Raw genomic sequence first — 18194 nt, forward strand, 5'->3', positions numbered from 1 at the left:
CCGTGGTTTCCTCATTGATGCCCAGGAAAGCCATAATTTGCAGACGAAAACCAGTGCACACGAGGGCTGGAGGTATATCATATGCCAATTGTTGAATCTCAGGGGTGGTACCAAATCTTTGGAAACTCCTCGCATCGATCAGCGCTTTTCTCACCAATAGCAACAGCAAGGCGCGCAAAGAAATCCCCAAGGGGTCACCTGAAGGACATCCATCTGTCAGCGATTCGGGAGGCCGATACAAACCGAGCCCAAGTCCAGTGCACGCGCAAAAATATCCAAAAGGCAACTGTGATTTTCTGGAACGCCCGCCCTGTCCACTAGAAAACTGCCGATTCCCGAAAGTTGAACCCGAAATACTGTTTGTTCGTCAGGGAACGTTCAAGACGACGACGTGGCTGACGGGAGGCCAACGCCCCATCCGTTCCTGTGTGGCCATGGCTGAGATTTGAATTCAGCCGGAGGGAAAAGACCAACGGAAACCTCACAAACGACACCCGTCCAGAAGCGACAAGGCCGTCGATGCAGTGCGCCTGAAACGGCAACACAGCCTCAAGGAACGTCAGCCCTCTGGCGCTGGTTGGCAGTTGTTCGAGACGACGATGCCAACAGACCAAACCCCACCGGCGAATCCGCTGTCAATAGGGAGGCGAATTTTGTTTGTTCGCAGGACGAGGCGTTGGGACAAGGTCGGCATTTCTGGAGTCGGTAACCGTGAAGGTTTGGAGGCGTTTCTTTTTTGATTTCATGAATCGTCCTGGAAAAGATTTGATGTCATCAGTTCATCGCCAACTCGGTTCGAGTTTGGATTCAGTCCGTCTCATCCGTGGATAACTCGGAACCGACGACGGGGGACTTCCCAGCAATCCAGGTCACGAAGGTCGAGTGGTGCTTGGCATCCTGGAGAGAATCGCGGGGATGTCACCAATCGAATCCAGACTCGCCAACCAGACCAAGTGCTGGGGTGATTTTGGAGGAGAATCGGCTAATAGAATTCCAGGAAAGTGATGGTGGGGTCATGTGTGCTGCCAGATCAGACACTAAAAAACACTTAGGTAACTTTATACCGTTAGTTGCTGTCGCGTTGGAGAAGGACAAGGAGAGATTGGGAAAACGTCCAGTTGTTTCTCGAGTATGCATCATTAGTTCGAGCAAGCGAATCTTGCTCATAGGTGGAAATAAGTACAGAAAGTGAGGAAACAGACAACGGTCTAAGCCCTTCGCTAACCTTCGCCGACGCTAAATTCATGATCGAACCTCCTTTTCCCGCCGAATGATTGGTGAGGAGCTGGAAACCGAACGCGCAATCGCTTCCCAGAAACGCCATGCAATGAAATCCCATAAAACACAAGTCGTCGGTCGTTGCTAACAATCGGAAGGATGCCGAAAGAGAGGCACGAATGGAATGAGACATGATGTATCCGTGGTCATGGCAAGCTGATTACCATGCGGCGTGGCCACCATCCATGCGAAGATCGCTTCCCGTCATGAAGCTGCTCGCGTCGCTGAGAAGGAAGACAGCAGCACCACGGTACTCCTGTGGGGAGGACAGGCGTCCGAGCATGTTGTGCTTGGGCCATTCCTCTCGGCGTTCGGGGAATTCGAGAAAGAGCTGCTCAACCATGGCAGTGACGATATAGCCGGGGGAGATGGTGTTGACCCGGATGTTGTACTGACCCCACTCGGAGGCAAGGTTGCGGGCGAGCTGGATGACGGCAGCTTTGCTAGCGTTGTAGGCAGGGCAAATGAGGCCCTATGAGCAGAGAGAATGTTAGTGCGTTGAGATTCAAAGGGCAGCCAGGAATACGACAAAGCGGGGGTGAGAAACCCTCGAAGGCAACGGGAGGAAGAGGATCTGTGGCGGGGAGATAAGAGCGCAAAAGCATACCCGATTGGCAATAGTTCCACTCATACTGGCAATTAGCGCGATGCTTCCTCCGTTTCCAAAACGAATCATCTGCTTTGCAACCGCTTGAGCAGTCATCATGACACCAGTCACGTTGACCTCAAACATTCTGTTGGCATCTTGTGCTGTATACTCCAAGGCTGGGGTCTCCTGCTGAATGCCAGCTGCAGCAACCAGGCCGTCCAGGCGACCTTCGGCGTTTGCGATTGCTTCGATAATGCTGTGCAGGAGCTCTGTGTCACGCACATCAATGCGACGATACTGGAAGTCAGTACCTAGTTCTTCTCTGGCACGCTTCTGAATGTTGTAGAATTCAGGAGACTATTATAAGTAAAGTGTTAGGAAAAATAATGTAGTATCCTTGAGGAAGTAAGGAACTTACAGGCTCTTCAAGACGATCCAAAGCATAGACGCGAGCACCAGCCTCAAGCAGTGCCTCAGCTTGGGTCAATCCGAGCCCTCGGGCGGCACCAGAGACGCAGACGACCTTGCCGTCAAGACTGAATTCGGGCATTCGGCCCTTGGTGCCGATAGACGGGGCCGCCTGCTTGACAGGGGCTACAGGGGCGGGGGTAGTGTCAATAGAGACCGACATGGTTGTGACGAAATGTGAAGTGGTGTGAAGAGTACGCGGGGTTTGAAGAAGAGGGTTAAAGGGTGAAAGGTTCTGAAAGGTCAGGCCGGGTCACGGGCAAGTAAGTTGGAAGTTGTTTGCAGGGGCTGAATCCAGAAGTATCGAGGGCAAGAGCAAGGCACGCAATTGAGGATGGTCAAAAGGAGCGACTGGGAGCAAGACTTTATACCTCACGATGTCTCTCCAGGACGGTGATGTTCCCTTCCCAGGGGTAGTAGTGAATTAGAGAGGGCATGGGCTCATGTGAACAGCTCGAAGCTGGACCACGGCACTGGCAGTGAGGGTTTGGTCCAGACCCGGGGAATGACAGTTCCACTCGAGGTTCCACCCAAGGTCACTCGACCAGCGCATGTACGATGTCTCTAACTCCTGTGAAGATCACATACCAAGCAGATTATTTGTCGAAGGAGCAAGGTCTGTTGAGCTTCCTCTCCGAATTTGGGAACCAATTGCTACAAGAGCGTGAGCAGCTTTGCATCTCTACCAAAACAGGTTTGGTACTTTTAATGAGATCATTATTAGTTCATCTACCATGAAGCAAGGACTGTTGGTCACAACTATCGTGAAGGCAAGTGGGCGTTTGGAGGGACGGTCCACGGGTCACGGGTCCAGGCAGATTCGGATTCCTGTTTTGGGAAATCCGCTCCTCGCGGCAACAGTGAGCTGGGCAGAGAAGCTCACAGTCAAGTTTTGATGGGAGGAAAATCGGGGTGGCGGTCGAGAACTCCTGTGAGCCCACTGCAAACTGGTCACAGGGTCAGTGTCGACAATTCTGGAAACCACGCTCCCGCGCTTCGAATGTTCCATGAGGAATCCAAGCAGAGATCGACACTGCTCCCTCTAAGCGATTTCCAGGATGCTTCCGTTGGAGCTTGGCGAGAAATGTTGGGTTGCGGTCGATGACAAAGTCAAAGCGCAGCCATTACAATTTCTTCCTGTGAACATCAGTTTCCCGCAGACGTGCGATGGAATCGCTGCTGGAGCATGGCACAACAATGCTTGGAGTCTGTGAGTCTGGAACCGCACCCGTTTCGGCAGCCCGTGCCCCAGCTCCAGCTCCAGGTCTCCAGAAACAAAAATCCACAGATTCGCGGCTTCTGGTCACCCGACAAGCTTATCGTGCCAGCATTTTCCCTATTGGCCAATTCGACTCCATGTTTTATTTTTATTTTTTGGTTCCTCACATCTCGCTCTCTGGCATGGATCTTGCCCTTGGATCTCGGTACTGGATTGTATCGTCAAGGCCGAACGCAATTCAATGCCTGTCGAGAGAGGACATGACAATGTGATGGGAATGGCTGGCCCTCAGCCAAAGAGCTAATCAACTCAAGCCTCCAGCTGTTCCTGGTCTGTCTGTACTCGCGCGATCGCAAGGTCACATCCTCCAGAGCGGCAGGTGCCCGAGTGCCGCCGTTGCGCAATTCCTAGGCATTCCAGATGTCGCTCAATCGAGCACAACAAGATCGATTTATCAATCGGCTCTCCCAGCCCGGTGCGTGGGACACTGAGAGCACTCCGTGTGACCTTGAGATTCTGAAGGGCTTCCGTTTTGGGAGAAAGTAGTTCCAGGATTGATGAATTGTCAAGATGGCGATGGTCCGTGGACGATCCCACCCGCCAGCCGTGGAATACTCTTTTGGATAATTTCAAAGCGTCCTCCTGTCGATCGTAAAATCAACCTCCTCTTGGGCTGTGATCCTCCCCTTCCCCTCCGTTCCAACGTTTCGCATTCCTTGAACCTCCGTTTCCGTTAGCTATATCGAGCAGTCCTTCCCGGCCTCAGGAGCCGAAATCGGACATCAGCAGCGAATCTTTCGAGAATGCAGCCGGGAATCTTCAACCTGCTCCCTAAATCTCGCATCCGAGATTCCACGGGCTACCCGCTAATTACCAATTCGTTTGTTCGGCATCTTGCTAAACATGACAAACCTGGACCTGACTCGGAATCATCTTGGCTCCTGCATCCGAGCTCCCGCGGAGACTTGGTTCGCGCTCCCGGCTGAGGAGCGTGTGACCTGCAGACATTTCCCCTTCTGCTAAACTTTCATTTTGATCCTCCCGCGACAGCAGGAAGCAGGCCGACACCAAGTGAAGACCCTAGCCATTGACGAAGCTGCAGAACACGCAGCCATCCCAGAGTTTATGACGAGGTGAAACCCAATCTGAACCAAGAACGAATCCCCCGATCTATCTCTTCCTGATCCTGACTCGAGAATGCTCTGGACCTGAATGTCATATCTTCGGTTTCCCGCTACAGGGCCGATGGACCCGTGAAATGTGGTTGTGACATGCCTTCAGCTGGGATTTTCTTAAGATGGCGCATCCACCAACTTTGTCCCCATAATCATTTTCACTACTAATAGGCGATAGCACACACCGTAGTCTCCGCGTCATTCGCCTAATAGTACTTCGGTCAAATTGCCAAATCCACACTCTCCGCGTCGCCCATATTACCTGACGTGCCTCCAGTCCTAGATCTATTCAGGTATCCAGTCATTCCCTGTGAAGGTCCAGGCACGCACCCTCCTGGTACTAGGTGAAAAATTAGCAATTATTTCAACAGCAACGAAGGGGATTCTGGGTGGGGCGTACTGTATATGAAATAGAATATGAAAATAGCCAGCAACCATTGGTCCAGCTACGGAACAGTACGTATGTCCTCTTATTCCAAAATGGTCTGGGTTGGGAGCCAAATGGCGCGGTAGTCGACTCAGAAAACGCATGCATTGCATTCCTGGGGGTACAGCTGCGGCTGGTCCCTGCTTGACAATAACAATGTCACTGAGATGCTGCGTCGTGAGTACAGCGACTCGAGCTACAACTTGGAAAATACCCACGAAGGGCTTTGGAGGTTCCGAGCTCCTGCGGTCCAGGCCCAGATATGATTGATTAACTGACACCCGCTATAGTTGTTGGTGTGAGATTTTACGTTGACCGTCAACATCCATCACACTGCCCCCCAGGACTATTCTATCAAAAACAGTATTGTTATTCCTCGATTGCTTTTGCCATTCATCAAGGTCACATATCTGTTTGGCAAGTCCAGGGGGAATTGATAAAAATATGTAGAAGTAGGGTAGCCCGTTCCCAGACACTCAAAGTATAACACTCTCGAGACTTTATAGTAATTCTAATAGTGAGTTTCTGACTGTGACTGACATCATCTCAGCATGAAGTGGTTCTGTAAATGTAATCACAGAAAAAGAGATGTAACGTGATTTACCAAGAGAAGTATATTCTGGTTATCACGATCTTCCAGGTAGAAAATTCTAAAACAAAAGATACAGGATGGACCTCCCTTTTACAGTACTCACATGCACTGTATCCACTCAACAATGCTGTATGCATTGCACTCATAGTATGCCTCGGGCACACAGGGACTTTGCTCGCAACGCTACAATAGTACTAGTGGCCTTTACATGGATCTAGGAGATGATATCCAGGTTCAAGAGTCGTGATACTGATGGGGGAATCATGCATTGTAAGAGTCCAGATACAGCACAGTCAGTAGGCGTGAGAACTGGCCGGTCGTGATTATCAAGCCCCGACAAAATCCGCACTGATGGTGGTGGAGAAGTAGGGAAAGGAAGAGAGGTGCCGTCCCGAGAAGATACTAGTCCAGATCACACCTATGAGGGGCCAGTCAAACCCTGCTGAGCATCGTAAACAATAGTATGCATAGGCGGAGTAATACCAGTATAATTGGCCTACATAGCGAGTACTTGTCGAGCCTGCGAATAATGGGAAGCTGAGCCCAGATGGCTGTCAATGCAGCTTTTACTAATGTTATCATAGTATCTGTCATGATTCATTTTGTTAGGAAAGAGATGGTCTGGGAAGTGTTTAAATAGAGCAGAGCCTTTTTCTCTCGCCATCTCTCACGCTAACTACAAGACTCTTGGACAAGAGTCATCTTCTTCCAGCCTCCTTTGCCCCTCCACCAGGAGTGTCAACCCAGCACATGTGAACCTGCACTTTCGGGGTTGATAGTTGTGGAAACTTGAGAACTTCATGAACAGCTTCAATTAGTTTCCCATAGAGATACCCACGTTGTCCTCGAGGCTATCCAAAACACGCTTCGGATTTTGCAAGCGGATTTCAGCCGGAAACGTAGCGGAGCAGCATCACCACCACCGGAAATCCTCTTTCTTCCTTCTCACGACGCATGACTCGACACGGAGACTCAAAGCTCCTTTACCCCGCAAGACCCTGTCCTCTCAAATCGCTCCCACCCCAGCCACAAAACTGGGGATTTCTTGGCCGCGGAATTGTCGTTCGGCAGTGGACCAAGGCAGCTGTGGGGATGAGCTTTTGGATTGTTGAAGCTGTCGAGGACAAGGTGCCGCTGCTCTCGCTCACCACTACTGCCGAGGGACTTCGAGGTCGCCATGATTCCCATACGGGGTGTGATCGCTGCTTTTCCGCCGCATTGTTGCACTTGCGACCCCTCAGCTCCCTCTTTCCAGACAAATATTTAAGATAACTATGGCTGCAGTTCGCCGTGAGTTCCGAATCCGACCACCTGCCAGAGGCTTGAAGTAACTTTCGTCTTCGTCTCACCATGGCTGCGTCTCACAACAGACCGACTGACATCGACGTCGTTGACGAGAAGGCTCACGACCCTGACCATGTCGAGAAGGTGTTGCACACCGTCGCGATCGACAACATCCAGGTTCTGGGACTGAGTTCCGAGGATGCGGAATTTTACACGAGTTATCCTCCTGAGGCGAGGAAGAAGCTCCTTCGAAAGGTATTCCGCGGCATATCCAAGCTATGGGTATTTTCTAATCTGCGTTCAGGTTGATATCCGCCTGATCCCTATGCTGGCCGTCCTCTACCTGATCTCGCACCTGGACAGAGCAAACATTGGTAATGCGAAGATCGAAGGGCTCGACACTGACCTAGGCCTCTCAGGTCTTCAGTGGAACATTGTTCTTAGCATCTTCTTCATTCCATACGTTCTTCTCGGTACGCATCCCCAGATAACTCATTTAGACGGCAGCTAACCTACGCAGAGGTCCCAAGTAACATGCTCCTCAAGAACTTCACCAGACCCTCCATTTACCTCGGAATTCTGATCACCTCATGGGGTACAATCATGACACTAACTGGAATCGTACAAAACTTCGCCGGACTAATGGTGACACGGATCCTGCTCGGTGTGTTCGAGTACGTTCGTAATCAAAACCCTGAAGCACTATTGTACCGACGCTAACCACCACTCCAGGGCCGGATTCTTCCCCGGCGCCGTTTACCTCTGCACATTCTGGTACATGCCTAAAGAACTCTCCAGTCGTATCGCCGTCTTCTACTGCGCAAGTGCCCTCTCTGGTGCTTTTTCCGGCCTCCTCGCCGCCGGTATCGCGCAAATGGACGGCGTCGGCGGCCAGGAGGGCTGGCGCTGGATATTTCTTCTCGAAGGCATCGTCACAGTTGTTCTCGGGGTTATGTGCTTCTTCTGTCTGATTGACTCTCCCAAAAGGTCAGGAAAGTGGCTCAGCGCCGAGGAGATCCGATATCTCGAACTCCAGCACTTCATCAAGGAGGGCGGAAACTTCAAGTACGAGGAAAAGAGGACTTCGTGGAAGGATATTAGGGGCACAATGCTGAACTGGCGCATGTATATGCTTGCTTATATCTTGCTTGCGCAGTCGGCTTGTTCTTATGGTATACCCGCCCTGTTCCTCTCACACTGTCAGGTGCCTTGAATCTCAAACATACTAAGTATGATGGTTCTCTCCCAGGAACAAAATTCACCCTCCCCACAATAACAGAAGCAATGGGCTTCGAAGACACAAACGCCCAACTCATGACCGTGCCCCCCTATGTCGCCGGCGCAATCTCCGCCGTGTTCTTCTCCATCCTCTCGGACAAGTTCTACTGGCGCATGCCCTTCGTCGCGATCCCGCTCTGCTTCGTGACGATCGGATACGCTGTCATCCTGTCCCTAGACGGAAAACTCTCCGAGAACGTCGGCCCCGCCTTCTTCGCCGTCATCCTGACCTGCATCGGAATCTACCCAATCCACCCGGCCACAACGTCCTGGACGGCGAATAACCTTGCGCCATCGAGTCGTCGCGCTGTTGGGTTGGCGTTTAATATCTGTATTGGGAATGTTGGCGGGGTGGTGGGGAGTTATATGTACATTGAGAGTGAGAAGCCGAAGTATTACACGGGGTTTGGGCTGAGTTGTGCGCTTGGAGCGTCAGCGCTGATTGTGGTGTTGGTTTTGGAGGCCAGCTTTATGTGGGGGAATAAGAGGAAGGCGAGGATGGATGAGAGTGAGGTGCGCGCGTTGTATAGTGATGATGATTTGTTGGGGATGGGGGATAGGTCGCCGCTCTTCAAGTATACGCTTTGATACTGTTGAAGGCGGATGGCTATAAGTGTGCCTGGATGGCTGAGATAGCTTATGGACTTATTACGGATCCAGCGACGCGCGTTTAAAGCAAATGGATAAGGGAGAGTATATGTTTCGTTCAAGTCATATCCCAAATAGCTCAATCATACTCCAATCGCCAATCCATGATAGCAAAGTCTTAATGTACAATCAATAACCCACGAATAGTTTACATCCACCTCCCCAAACCACCATACAGAGGCCAAGGCCGAGACCAAGATCATGGAATCCCAATAACCTTCCTGGACCCTAACCTCTCCACAGTCCCCCCCTTCAACCTAAGCACCCTCTCAATCTCCTCCCCCGGTAACCCCTGCGTATCCCGCATCGCCAAAGCCTGCCTAATCGTAAACGCATCCAGATAACTGCGTCCCGCGAAACTATCCTGCCCCAGGGCCTCGGCTTCAGCCTCAGCTTCGCGGGTTATACGCTGGCGCGCTGTGACGGCAAGGAGGGCCGGGTTCGATTGTTTCGGGAATATTAACGGGCCGGGCCCGGATCCGGAACCCGAAGCTGAAGCTGGGTGGGATTTCTGGGCGAGCGATTCGGCTTGTGTCTGGGTGAACGTGCTTGAGTGGGAGAGTGTTGGGGCGGGTGTGACGGGGCCGATGGAGCGGAGGGAGGCGGCGAAGTGAGGGTCTCGGCCGTCGAGGTCAATTGCTATTGTGATTAAAAGAAGATTTATGTTAGCTCAATATATTTAGGGCAGGATGAGGTTGGAGGTCGGCAGTGAAGAAAAGTGGTCGGTGCGGCAGCACAGTCTGGGCTGACTAGTATCTGGTCGGACAGGGACGTACCTGATGACTTTTCCGTCGAGGCTTGTTCTTTGGGATGGTATTTTGGGCCGTGCGAGGGGCGTTGCGTTGTCGGTTCTCGAGAAGGCGGCGGCGGTGGTGGTCGTTGTGAACGGGGTGCTGTTGTGGACGGGGGCGAAGGGGTGGCAGGTTGCTTTGGGTATTGGCGGCGGGAGACGGCTTGCGCAGCGGAGCGCACTGGCTTCGAAGCGGAGGATCCCATTGTATTATTGGTGGTTATGTTTTGAGAAGTTGAGGAAAGTTGGAATAGACAGGGCTCGGGAATGGCTTGGAGATTTGCTTTGGCGGAGGTTATGGCGGACTAGCCCGAATTGGACAGCTGCGGGTGACGTCAAGCAGCTCATACTGATGACTTTATGTTGTTCCGGCGAACAATTGTATCGAAGTGACATATGTAGGTATTTTTGTTTCATAAGTAATTCTATATAGATCTACGAGTACATAGACCTCTCAAGTGTTGCTTCAAGTTGGCTAACTTCATCCCAAAGGCTCAAGCTCGGCAATACTGTCGACGCTCATCGGAGGCCAGCAAGACGTCTACCCTGAACTTCGCCCAGCGCGCGACTGCCGCTGATGAATGCGACAACTCCGACGGCAGCAACGGCCGGGATGATCTGGAACAGAGTCCAGGAGGTATAGTACAGGAAAAAGATGCCCTCAATAGAGAGTAGCGATCCAAGGAACACGGCATGTGGAAGAGGGGCCGATTTAATCGCCGTGGGAAGATGGTTGACGTTGGCGCCGAGGTACAGCCACTGATGATTGCGTTAGCTCATCCCCACCACGGTCACAGAGGTTACTCACCACGCCAGCCAAAAGAGGGAATGCAGCCAGAACCAAAGCAATGAAGACGAGGGTTATGACAATGGGAGGGCTGCGAGGGTCGCTCTTGAATATGTGGTGGATTTCGGGGAGCTTTCCGTATCTTGAGACCTCCGAAGTCGGGATGGGCTCGTCTAGGTTGCGGTCGATAGCCAGCTTGAACGCTGGCTCATCGTATGCTTGAGAGCTTCCGAACGATCCGATCAGGATTCTAGCGTTGAGATCGTCCGATGCAGAAAGAAATTGTGAGGGAAGGTCTTTCCATGTCTAGGCCACGTCAGCTCGTCGGCGTAGGTGGAGGTCCGGGATTCATACCAATTCAATCCGAGACTTGCCATTGCCCTTGACGGAGAAAGGGTAAGCAATATCTAGTCCCGAGCCCGGTTCTTGGAGCAGGAGAAAGACTTGATGTGCGCTTTTGGCCGATTTGCCTTCTTGCGCGGTCAGGGCGACCTTGAGGGTATCCGCATTGCCGAAAGGGATGGTTTGGGAGAGGGCGCCATTTCGAGGGATCCTAGGGAGCAGCAAACTCAGCAGCCACCCTCAATTGAATAATAGAATTAGGGAATAGAGCAGCATACTCATGTTTCGGTCCGGAGCCGACTCCCGCGCCCTTGGTCTGAACTGACACGGTGGCATCTGCAAACCCCCAGCTTGCTGCGGCAGCGGGGAGTGCCGACGAGGCCAGCAAGGAGAGCTGGAGGATTGTCTGCCACCACTGCATTGTGCACGCAGAAAGGAAGTCGACTTTCTTTGATGAAGATGCGACGTGGAGCTTGGAGAAGGTGTCGAGGGCAACCTTGGAACGCAGGGCCGTTTGCTGCAGAAGCGCTAAGATAAGCGCCCGAGCGGGCGGTTGGGGCTTTTTTGGGTCCAGTGACTTCAAGCCCTAATTTCCTGCTGTTCTCCTTCAGGCTGCTAACCCATCATTTCTCGAAGGTCTCGTTTTTTGGACAAGTTTGCTGTCTCGCATCAACGCCTGTTGCGCCCCTTGCGCTCTCGACCGTCCCCGAAGACCGTCCGATACCCTCACATCATGCCCGATCGCGATTTTCCCTAGCCCAACGAGGACCTTTGCGCCCGCAAAATCGTCTGACGTTGCGCCTCGTTCGCCATCGCCTCACCGACGAAGCCCCTGCGATCCGGCCGCTGACGTTCCCCAACTTGCCTTGGGAGCACTCTGGACGTGGAAACGATCATATTGCGATTGTTGGGAATAATCCAGGTCGTCCGTAAGTCTGGCTGTAGCTTGGTTGAGGAGGTCGTTGGCTCTCCAGGGGTCCCGATCCGAACACTCCGGTCGTCCTGACGCTGCAGTTACTGACCTGTACAGCTGCATTGCCAGGTCTAAACTCGAGCGAAATACCTCCGCCGTCGAGCGAAACGGATAACGAAGCACGTTTAAGGTCTCTTCAAGCTGCTAAAATTGGTTTCTGAGCTTCCACGGGTTTCAGATATTAGGAGGAGGGGAATCTACTTCCTTCGAAGGGCAGGCATAGGAGGCAAATATAGCTCAAAATCAGGGTTATACAGCGCATAAAACCTAACAAAACCTAACCCCAAGAGTGAGACAACTCTGTTACATTATTATCCCCAGCCCACATTCCTCTCTATTTACCTCATTACCCGCTTCACTTGTTGACGAAACTAACACATCCCAGTGGTTGGCAGGGCTTCTGTTACTCGAGAGCTTGGGTCCCCTGCTCTGCCAGACTTGACGTCTGTATGTCTTCCCTCCGTCCTCTTCTTTCATTCTTCCTAACTCTTCACCCTTCAAGCACTCTCGACGCAGCTCTTCTAGGGCTTCTCGCAGAACAGCCCCAACACCTGAAGTGAATACATCAAATCTCCCACAGTCATCTTATTCTCTTCCCCCAACCCCTCTTACTTCTTCTTTCGACGGCTTTCCTCCTTCCTCGAAACGCCGCAGAACACAGCGTGTTGAGGACAAAACCTTTACCCCAAAAGGCTCTTTAGAGTCTCCATATCACAGAGCCTTTTCAGAACCATCTCAAAGTCTGAAATCTGCAAAGCCGATTCGTAATAGCAGCTTGATCCCATCCTCTTCTCAGAGCTCCCAAGTACCGGACTCGGAAGAAGCTGGGACTGCGTCAAGCTCCCAGTCGAATCCTCCAACTCCTTCTGAACAACCTCAGGCGGAGCAAATCATTCTTTCCCGAAAGACTCCTCGCAATAAGACCATCACCGTGAAACCCGAATCAACTGAGTCAAGCAAAAACGCAACAGACTCACTTGCAACGATGGGCTCTGCAGTGTCTCACCCCAGCAACACCAGAAAGTCGATGTCAACTCGGCTTGACGGCGCTCGTCACGGAAACAACACTCCATCCAAGCCTTTGACTTTGAATACCTCTGCCCCGCAGTCCTCTCGCCGTGACCGTAAGTCGAGGCTTGCTGCCAACAGCCGTGCGAAGACCACAAAGCCACCGCCAGCTGCTAAAACTCAGACCACTTCTCCTACCCCTGGTCCTAAACCGCAGGGGAACGGCGTAAACAAATTGACTTCTCCGAAGCAACACGAATCTCAGACTCTCACCATCTCCACCAGATCTCGCCGAGGCGATCGCAAATCAACCAAAGCTAATGAGGAGGCCCCAAGCGAGAACAAAGGAGCTGAGAGTGCCACTCCCCATGTCAATGACGATGAACATGTTCGGTCGCACCAAACCAGGCTGAGCAACACGGTCACTCTCAACGTTGGCCGCAAGCCGTTGGAATCTATTCTTGCTCAGCAATCCAAGCAAAACTCTCGGGATGAGATTGTCACTGGTGAAGAGACCCCTGGCGAGGTCGAAAGTGACTACCATGTCGAGTATGATTCGAAAATGTACAAAAACAACTTCGGCCTCGATGGTCAGATGGACGGCCCTACTTCACCAGGGAGCATGTCCACCACCACCTCTACTGCGGCACGCACCTCGGGACGCACGCGTAAGCCTACCATTCGAGCTCTAGAGTCGTTCGAATCTGAGCAGCGGTATCGCCGTCCTCGAGCGCATTCCGCAAAGCCATCCGCACCTGCCGACGCTGCAGCCAACGCTAAGACACGCTCTAAGCAGAAATCAAGCCCACAGTCACCGACTTCAACTTCACCACCTGCCAATCCACCCGATATCGACAACATTGCGAAGCGACTTTACGAACTGGCTGCAGCCGCAGTAACACCAGACTTTGTCCCCGCCCCCGAGGTTGACACATGGCTCAAGGAGTTACAACAAAAGATAGACGAGAAACACAAAGAGAAAGACAACGAGAAAAAGGCGGAATCCCCGCAGTCTGCGCCAGGAGAGACAGATGATGCTGGAGAAAGCATGCCACCCCCAAGCAAGCCATTTTCGGATAGCTTGCAAGCCTCAGAGCCGCGAACCGATGAGGATGGCTGGGTGCACACAGGCAAGGTCAACAAGCACGGAGAAGAATACGTCATCGTGCCGGATAATTTCGAGTGGTATCGTCCCAACTACACCTACGGAGACAAGAATCTCCCTCCACCCCCAGTGCGTCTGAGGACCTTTGCCCAGGCTGAGAACGACCGCGTCTTCGGCTATCCTCCTTGTATCGGAGAGCGCAATGTACCTGCTGATAATCAACCCTACTTCCTACTCGAGAATGTTCCCGAGGAGAAAGCGAAGCTCGAATTGAAGGAAGCTGCTCGTGCGAGAGGCATTTACATCACCAGGTTCATGCCTCGGGAAGAGCTTGAGATGCTGATTTACATCCATGATAATGGGGTTCCACCACCGCCTGCTTCTACGACCGTTCCTGAGAACGACATTGCAAATAAAGCGATTGCGCCTTCCCGCAAGCGCCGCCGTGCCGATACTACATCGACTAGCAAATTGCCTGAGCCCACAGAGACCCCGAAGTCGAAGAGACGCCGCCAGGAAGCGGAAAACCCTACTCCGCCTGAAAATGGTGGACCTGATCCCAACTCGGGAGAACCTGAATCCCCGGAGAAGAAGTCTCTGAAAATCACTCTAACCTTCGGGGATAAGAGATTCCTTCTTGGAGAGGCCGCTCCTACCGATTCAACCACCCCCGATCAGTCAAAGAAACGACCCCATTCTGAAGTCGAGGATAACACTCCTGAGGAGACGCACGGGCATGACACCCGATCACCTAAAACTCGGAAAGTGTCCACTACCACTGCTGACGAGAAGCCACCTCAGTCAATGCCCGCTCCGTCCACCCCTGGACCCAAGTCTGCAGGAGAAAAGAAAGCCACTCCCTCTTCATCGGAACATTTCTCCACCGAAACAACTTCTGGAGGACGACCCCGTCGCCGCGCATCAGCCGCCCTCATGGCGGAATTCCAGACTCACGCTGAGGACCGCGCTCGCCGCTCCGAAAGGGCTCGTCTTGCGCATGCACGCAGGAAGGGAACTCCTCTCAAAAATGTCACTTCACTGAATGACAGCCCTGTTGACACCCCGATCCGGCCCGCTGTCAACCCAATGACCGTTGATTAGGTTTACCACATCCTGCATGTTGATTTTAGATGATTTTTCCACTGCGCCTGAGCTCTTGTCCCGTTTAACTCGTCACTTTCAATCCTGTTTTGTTTCATCCTACTATGGAGTCGTGGTTTCATGGGCACCGGGCTATTGGGTTAAGCATAGCGATTGATGTCTGCGCAGTCTTTGGACGGCACTACCTTACTAGTTACTGAGCGTCGTGATTTAATTTCGGTCTCTGTTTTCTTCGCATGTTACGCCGGTGGAAACTTCAGCGCTATCTCAGATTCGATTCGTACGTGTTCTCTTCCTCATTTCGATTTGTTCTCTGGGATGGATGATTGTTGCTCCCCCGATCACTATTACAATTGTGATCCTCTCTCACAACTTTTGTTGGCCGGAACTCCTATCAGCATATGGGCAGTCCGAGATTCGCTTAGTTCGATCTTGTATTATGGCTTTTAGTTCTTTTTTCCGCTTTTCATGTCTACTCTTTGTAGGCATGTGAGCCAGCGGTGGCATGGGAAGATGTGCATGCAATTTGAGGCAGTAATGTACGTTACCGTCAATCAATCAACGAGCAGTTAATTCGAAATTCTTCTTGGTTCGAGAAATAAGGAACGCGACTTGCCGTGGATGGACGATACTGCTCGAATCGACCTCCAGATGTGCTTTCACGTGACCCACCCGCATCGGCATTCGTCCTTCGACCACGAAATTCGTCGCCTTTTCTTGTCCATTGATTCTTCCTCCCCAGCAGGCTCCTTACCATCAAAACCGAATCAACCCAGAAGAATCAGAATGTCAACCCCACCAAACCTTAAGCCCCGCGTCGTCACAGACCCCCATCTCCACCGAAGTCGGCGACCACCAGTGGCATCCCAGGATATCCGGCAGACGAAGGAGTATAAGACTGCGGCGAGGCGGTATGCAGTCTCCTCCTCCTCCCCATCTCCCTTCTTTCTTTCTCTTCATCTGTTACTCCTGTGTCTAGGGCATTGGTACTGTCAAAAATGGTACTTTTTTTTTTTTTTTCCCCATTGATTGACCTTTCATGGTGCTGTAGATGGATTTCGACAATCGTGGCGTTGCCGATTCTGATGTATACGTCTTGGGTTTTGTTTGAAAGGAGTGAGTACTATCCCCCCCCGGCTATTTCTATCTTCCCTTGCGTTTACTACATTTGTCGAGAGACCGGAATATGTCTTCGTGGTTGACTGACGGACGACGTCCATAGCATATGGGAATAAACAGCCGAAGCGGTTGGGTGGTGCACCACCGAGGGATGAGAGTAGTTGAGTGCAAATTTGGACTTAGAATGTAGCCAAGCTTGAATTCAGCTTGGGACGATGTATTATATTGTTATTGGAGTTGTGTGTATGGATCATGTGTTTAATGAGCATGGCGTTGCGCTGCCTAAGGGTAGGTGCCTGAGTACATTGTTTCTTTTCAAGTTGTCACATATCCTGGCTGATATTGTACATTCTGGTCATCACCGTTACTGCAAAAAGAGCCACAGCATAATTCTCGACCTTTACCGCAATTTCCTCAGTCCTTCCTCATCAATGGAAGATAAAGGTCAGGAAATCGCGACCCAAGCGCGGAGAACTAAACAAGATTTCTCAGAACGCTCCTCATCGCCTCCGGCAAAGGCTTCGTATTCATTACACCACACATCCCCAGGATCAAACCGGCCATGGACCGGTTATCCTCGACGTGTCCGACAAATCCGATGTAGCCACGGATCAGGAGGCTCTGGTCGTATTTCTCAACTTTGGACTTGACCTCGTGGACGGCGACAGGGCAGTTTGCAATGCGCTTTGGGATGGCCTCGGACTTGGGATTTTTCGGTTCGCGTGGGGAGAGCGAAGGCGAGGTTGTGTCGTCCGTGTTGGTCCACTCTCTGTGGTCCGGGGGATTGATATAGATGACGTGCTTCTCGTTGGGGAGGAGCCAGTCGTCCGTGTCTTCGCTGGTGGTGCTTGCTTCCCCTTCCTCGTCTTCACTCTCATCATCCAATTCGGTGCCTGTGAGTTCGTCGTCGGCCAAGTCGTATTCATCCCAGCTCTGCTCGGGGTGGACCATCTCGATGCCGTCCTGACCGGCGCCACCAGCACCAGCAGGATCAGCAGGATCAGCAGCAGACGGAGGAACAGTCCAGCTTGTCCCGTCCTCTGCCTGGACATCAACCCTATGAACCTCACACTCATCCATCACAGTACTATCCGTCTCGTCTCCATCCCGCTTCGCCGCTCTCAATTCTTCCAAACCCACACCGCCAAATAGTGCATCAACTCCATGGTCAACATCAACATCTGGCTGGCCCTGCGTCCCCAACCCGCCATTCTTAATACTCGCCCTCTTATCCACCAGAAGCACCTTATCTCCCTCCGCAACGCCCTCCAGAAACACACCGCGAATAACATACTTTCCACCCCGATAACGCCTCCCACCCATCTTCCTCAGCACGCGCTCCGAAAACACAAGATCAACCTTGCCCATCGTCGCCCCGCAGATCTTCCAGCTCAACCCAAAGTTCTCGGCCATGTACTTCCCGAACCGGAGCGGCTGTCTCGCCGCCTGGGCCGGAAAGTCGAAGGCGAAGACCACGTTCCTGGGAAAGTCGTTGATATTGTTACGGTTCTCTCCCAACCTCTCGCGCCACAGGATCCAAAACGGGCCGGTGCCGTTCAGGAATCCCAATAGGGTCTTAGTTATAGAGTGCGCGGCTGGGTTCTCCGGGTCCATTATGGAGGCGTCAGTGACGATTATGCCGCCGAGTGCCGCGAAGATCACGGGGTTGGTGATGAGGCTATCTAAGTGGTCTGGGGAGGTGGTGAATGCTGGGACAAGGTTGGCGTCACGGCGCATTTTGTTGATTATGGAGGGGTATTTGGTTGTGAGGTGATTGAGACAGGCGGTTAGGACGAGAATGACTGGTTTCCCGGGCTCAAATGGTCCATTTGCTATACCTGGACGTGGGTATTGTGCAGTCGAGGCTTGGGAGGTAACGGCTGAGCCAGTCTGATTGGAAGTGACTCCATTCTGGTCCCCCCCTTGAGGGGGGCTTTGGTTCATTTTGGCTGAAAGGCTTTGTTGGATGGTAGGGAACGAAATGTAAGTTGTAGTAAATACGAAGCGGTTG

The 18194-nt window shown here is 52.2% G+C and overlaps 7 protein-coding genes across 7 annotated transcripts; 3 read left to right on the top strand and 4 right to left on the bottom strand.

Moving 5' to 3' along the window:
* Positions 1-1302: 1302 nt before the first annotated feature.
* Positions 1303-3176, bottom strand: BJX67DRAFT_277756 (putative short chain dehydrogenase). Its single transcript, XM_071026592.1, has 4 exons — positions 2924-3176; positions 2286-2570; positions 1886-2224; positions 1303-1750 (listed from the first exon to the last, which is right to left on the bottom strand). Exons 2-4 carry the CDS (start codon positions 2496-2498, stop codon positions 1439-1441), a joined length of 864 nt encoding a protein of 287 aa, XP_070889204.1. The 5' UTR covers positions 2499-2570; positions 2924-3176; the 3' UTR covers positions 1303-1438.
* Positions 3177-7015: 3839 nt separating this feature from the next.
* On the top strand, positions 7016-9258 carry BJX67DRAFT_390927 (putative MFS transporter). Its single transcript, XM_071034692.1, has 5 exons — positions 7016-7287; positions 7337-7505; positions 7553-7706; positions 7765-8204; positions 8282-9258. The coding sequence occupies exons 1-5, from the start codon at positions 7099-7101 to the stop codon at positions 8896-8898; spliced, it is 1569 nt and encodes a 522-aa protein (XP_070889205.1). The 5' UTR covers positions 7016-7098; the 3' UTR covers positions 8899-9258.
* BJX67DRAFT_344954 (uncharacterized protein) lies at positions 8905-9991 on the bottom strand. The gene is made up of 2 exons (XM_071028315.1): positions 9735-9991; positions 8905-9597 (listed from the first exon to the last, which is right to left on the bottom strand). Exons 1-2 carry the CDS (start codon positions 9952-9954, stop codon positions 9158-9160), a joined length of 660 nt encoding a protein of 219 aa, XP_070889206.1. The 5' UTR covers positions 9955-9991; the 3' UTR covers positions 8905-9157.
* A 141-nt stretch (positions 9992-10132) lies between these two features.
* Positions 10133-11377, bottom strand: BJX67DRAFT_344956 (putative oligosaccharyltransferase subunit ribophorin II). The gene is made up of 4 exons (XM_071028316.1): positions 11156-11377; positions 10890-11088; positions 10557-10841; positions 10133-10507 (listed from the first exon to the last, which is right to left on the bottom strand). Exons 1-4 carry the CDS (start codon positions 11296-11298, stop codon positions 10268-10270), a joined length of 867 nt encoding a protein of 288 aa, XP_070889207.1. The 5' UTR covers positions 11299-11377; the 3' UTR covers positions 10133-10267.
* Positions 11378-11476: 99 nt separating this feature from the next.
* Positions 11477-15696, top strand: BJX67DRAFT_344957 (putative GPI-anchored cell surface glycoprotein). Its single transcript, XM_071028317.1, has 4 exons — positions 11477-11806; positions 11908-12139; positions 12236-12297; positions 12353-15696. Coding segments are annotated over exons 2-4 (2775 nt in total). The 5' UTR covers positions 11477-11806; positions 11908-12138; the 3' UTR covers positions 15065-15696.
* A 19-nt stretch (positions 15697-15715) lies between these two features.
* BJX67DRAFT_344959 (uncharacterized protein) lies at positions 15716-16093 on the top strand (the record flags this gene model as incomplete). The annotated part of the gene is made up of 1 exon (XM_071028318.1): positions 15716-16093. One exon carries the CDS (start codon positions 15716-15718, stop codon positions 16091-16093), a length of 378 nt encoding a protein of 125 aa, XP_070889209.1.
* A 564-nt stretch (positions 16094-16657) lies between these two features.
* BJX67DRAFT_378221 (uncharacterized protein) lies at positions 16658-18127 on the bottom strand (the record flags this gene model as incomplete). The annotated part of the gene is made up of 1 exon (XM_071032303.1): positions 16658-18127. One exon carries the CDS (start codon positions 18125-18127, stop codon positions 16658-16660), a length of 1470 nt encoding a protein of 489 aa, XP_070889210.1.
* Positions 18128-18194: the final 67 nt, after the last annotated feature.

This window comes from Aspergillus lucknowensis (genome assembly GCF_044049455.1).
Source record: "Aspergillus lucknowensis strain CBS 449.75 chromosome Unknown BJX67scaffold_6, whole genome shotgun sequence".
Classification (NCBI taxonomy): domain Eukaryota; kingdom Fungi; phylum Ascomycota; class Eurotiomycetes; order Eurotiales; family Aspergillaceae; genus Aspergillus; species Aspergillus lucknowensis.

Coding starts and splice junctions, on each gene's coding strand:
- BJX67DRAFT_344957 (XM_071028317.1), top strand. Junction 12,298..12,352: donor CTCTGCCAGACTTGACGTCT/GTATGTCTTCCC, acceptor TCACCCTTCAAG/CACTCTCGACGCAGCTCTTC.
- BJX67DRAFT_390927 (XM_071034692.1), top strand. CDS start 7,099: ATGGCTGCGTCTCACAACAGACCGACTGACATCGACGTCGTTGACGAG. Junction 7,288..7,336: donor GGAAGAAGCTCCTTCGAAAG/GTATTCCGCGGC, acceptor ATCTGCGTTCAG/GTTGATATCCGCCTGATCCC. Junction 7,506..7,552: donor CATTCCATACGTTCTTCTCG/GTACGCATCCCC, acceptor TAACCTACGCAG/AGGTCCCAAGTAACATGCTC.
- BJX67DRAFT_277756 (XM_071026592.1), bottom strand. CDS start 2,498: ATGTCGGTCTCTATTGACACTACCCCCGCCCCTGTAGCCCCTGTCAAG. Junction 2,225..2,285: donor TGGATCGTCTTGAAGAGCCT/GTAAGTTCCTTA, acceptor TACTTATAATAG/TCTCCTGAATTCTACAACAT. Junction 1,751..1,885: donor GTGGAACTATTGCCAATCGG/GTATGCTTTTGC, acceptor CTCTGCTCATAG/GGCCTCATTTGCCCTGCCTA.
- BJX67DRAFT_344954 (XM_071028315.1), bottom strand. CDS start 9,954: ATGGGATCCTCCGCTTCGAAGCCAGTGCGCTCCGCTGCGCAAGCCGTC. Junction 9,598..9,734: donor CTCGACGGAAAAGTCATCAG/GTACGTCCCTGT, acceptor TAATCACAATAG/CAATTGACCTCGACGGCCGA.
- BJX67DRAFT_344956 (XM_071028316.1), bottom strand. CDS start 11,298: ATGCAGTGGTGGCAGACAATCCTCCAGCTCTCCTTGCTGGCCTCGTCG. Junction 11,089..11,155: donor GGCTCCGGACCGAAACATGA/GTATGCTGCTCT, acceptor GCTGCTCCCTAG/GATCCCTCGAAATGGCGCCC. Junction 10,508..10,556: donor TCCCTCTTTTGGCTGGCGTG/GTGAGTAACCTC, acceptor CGCAATCATCAG/TGGCTGTACCTCGGCGCCAA.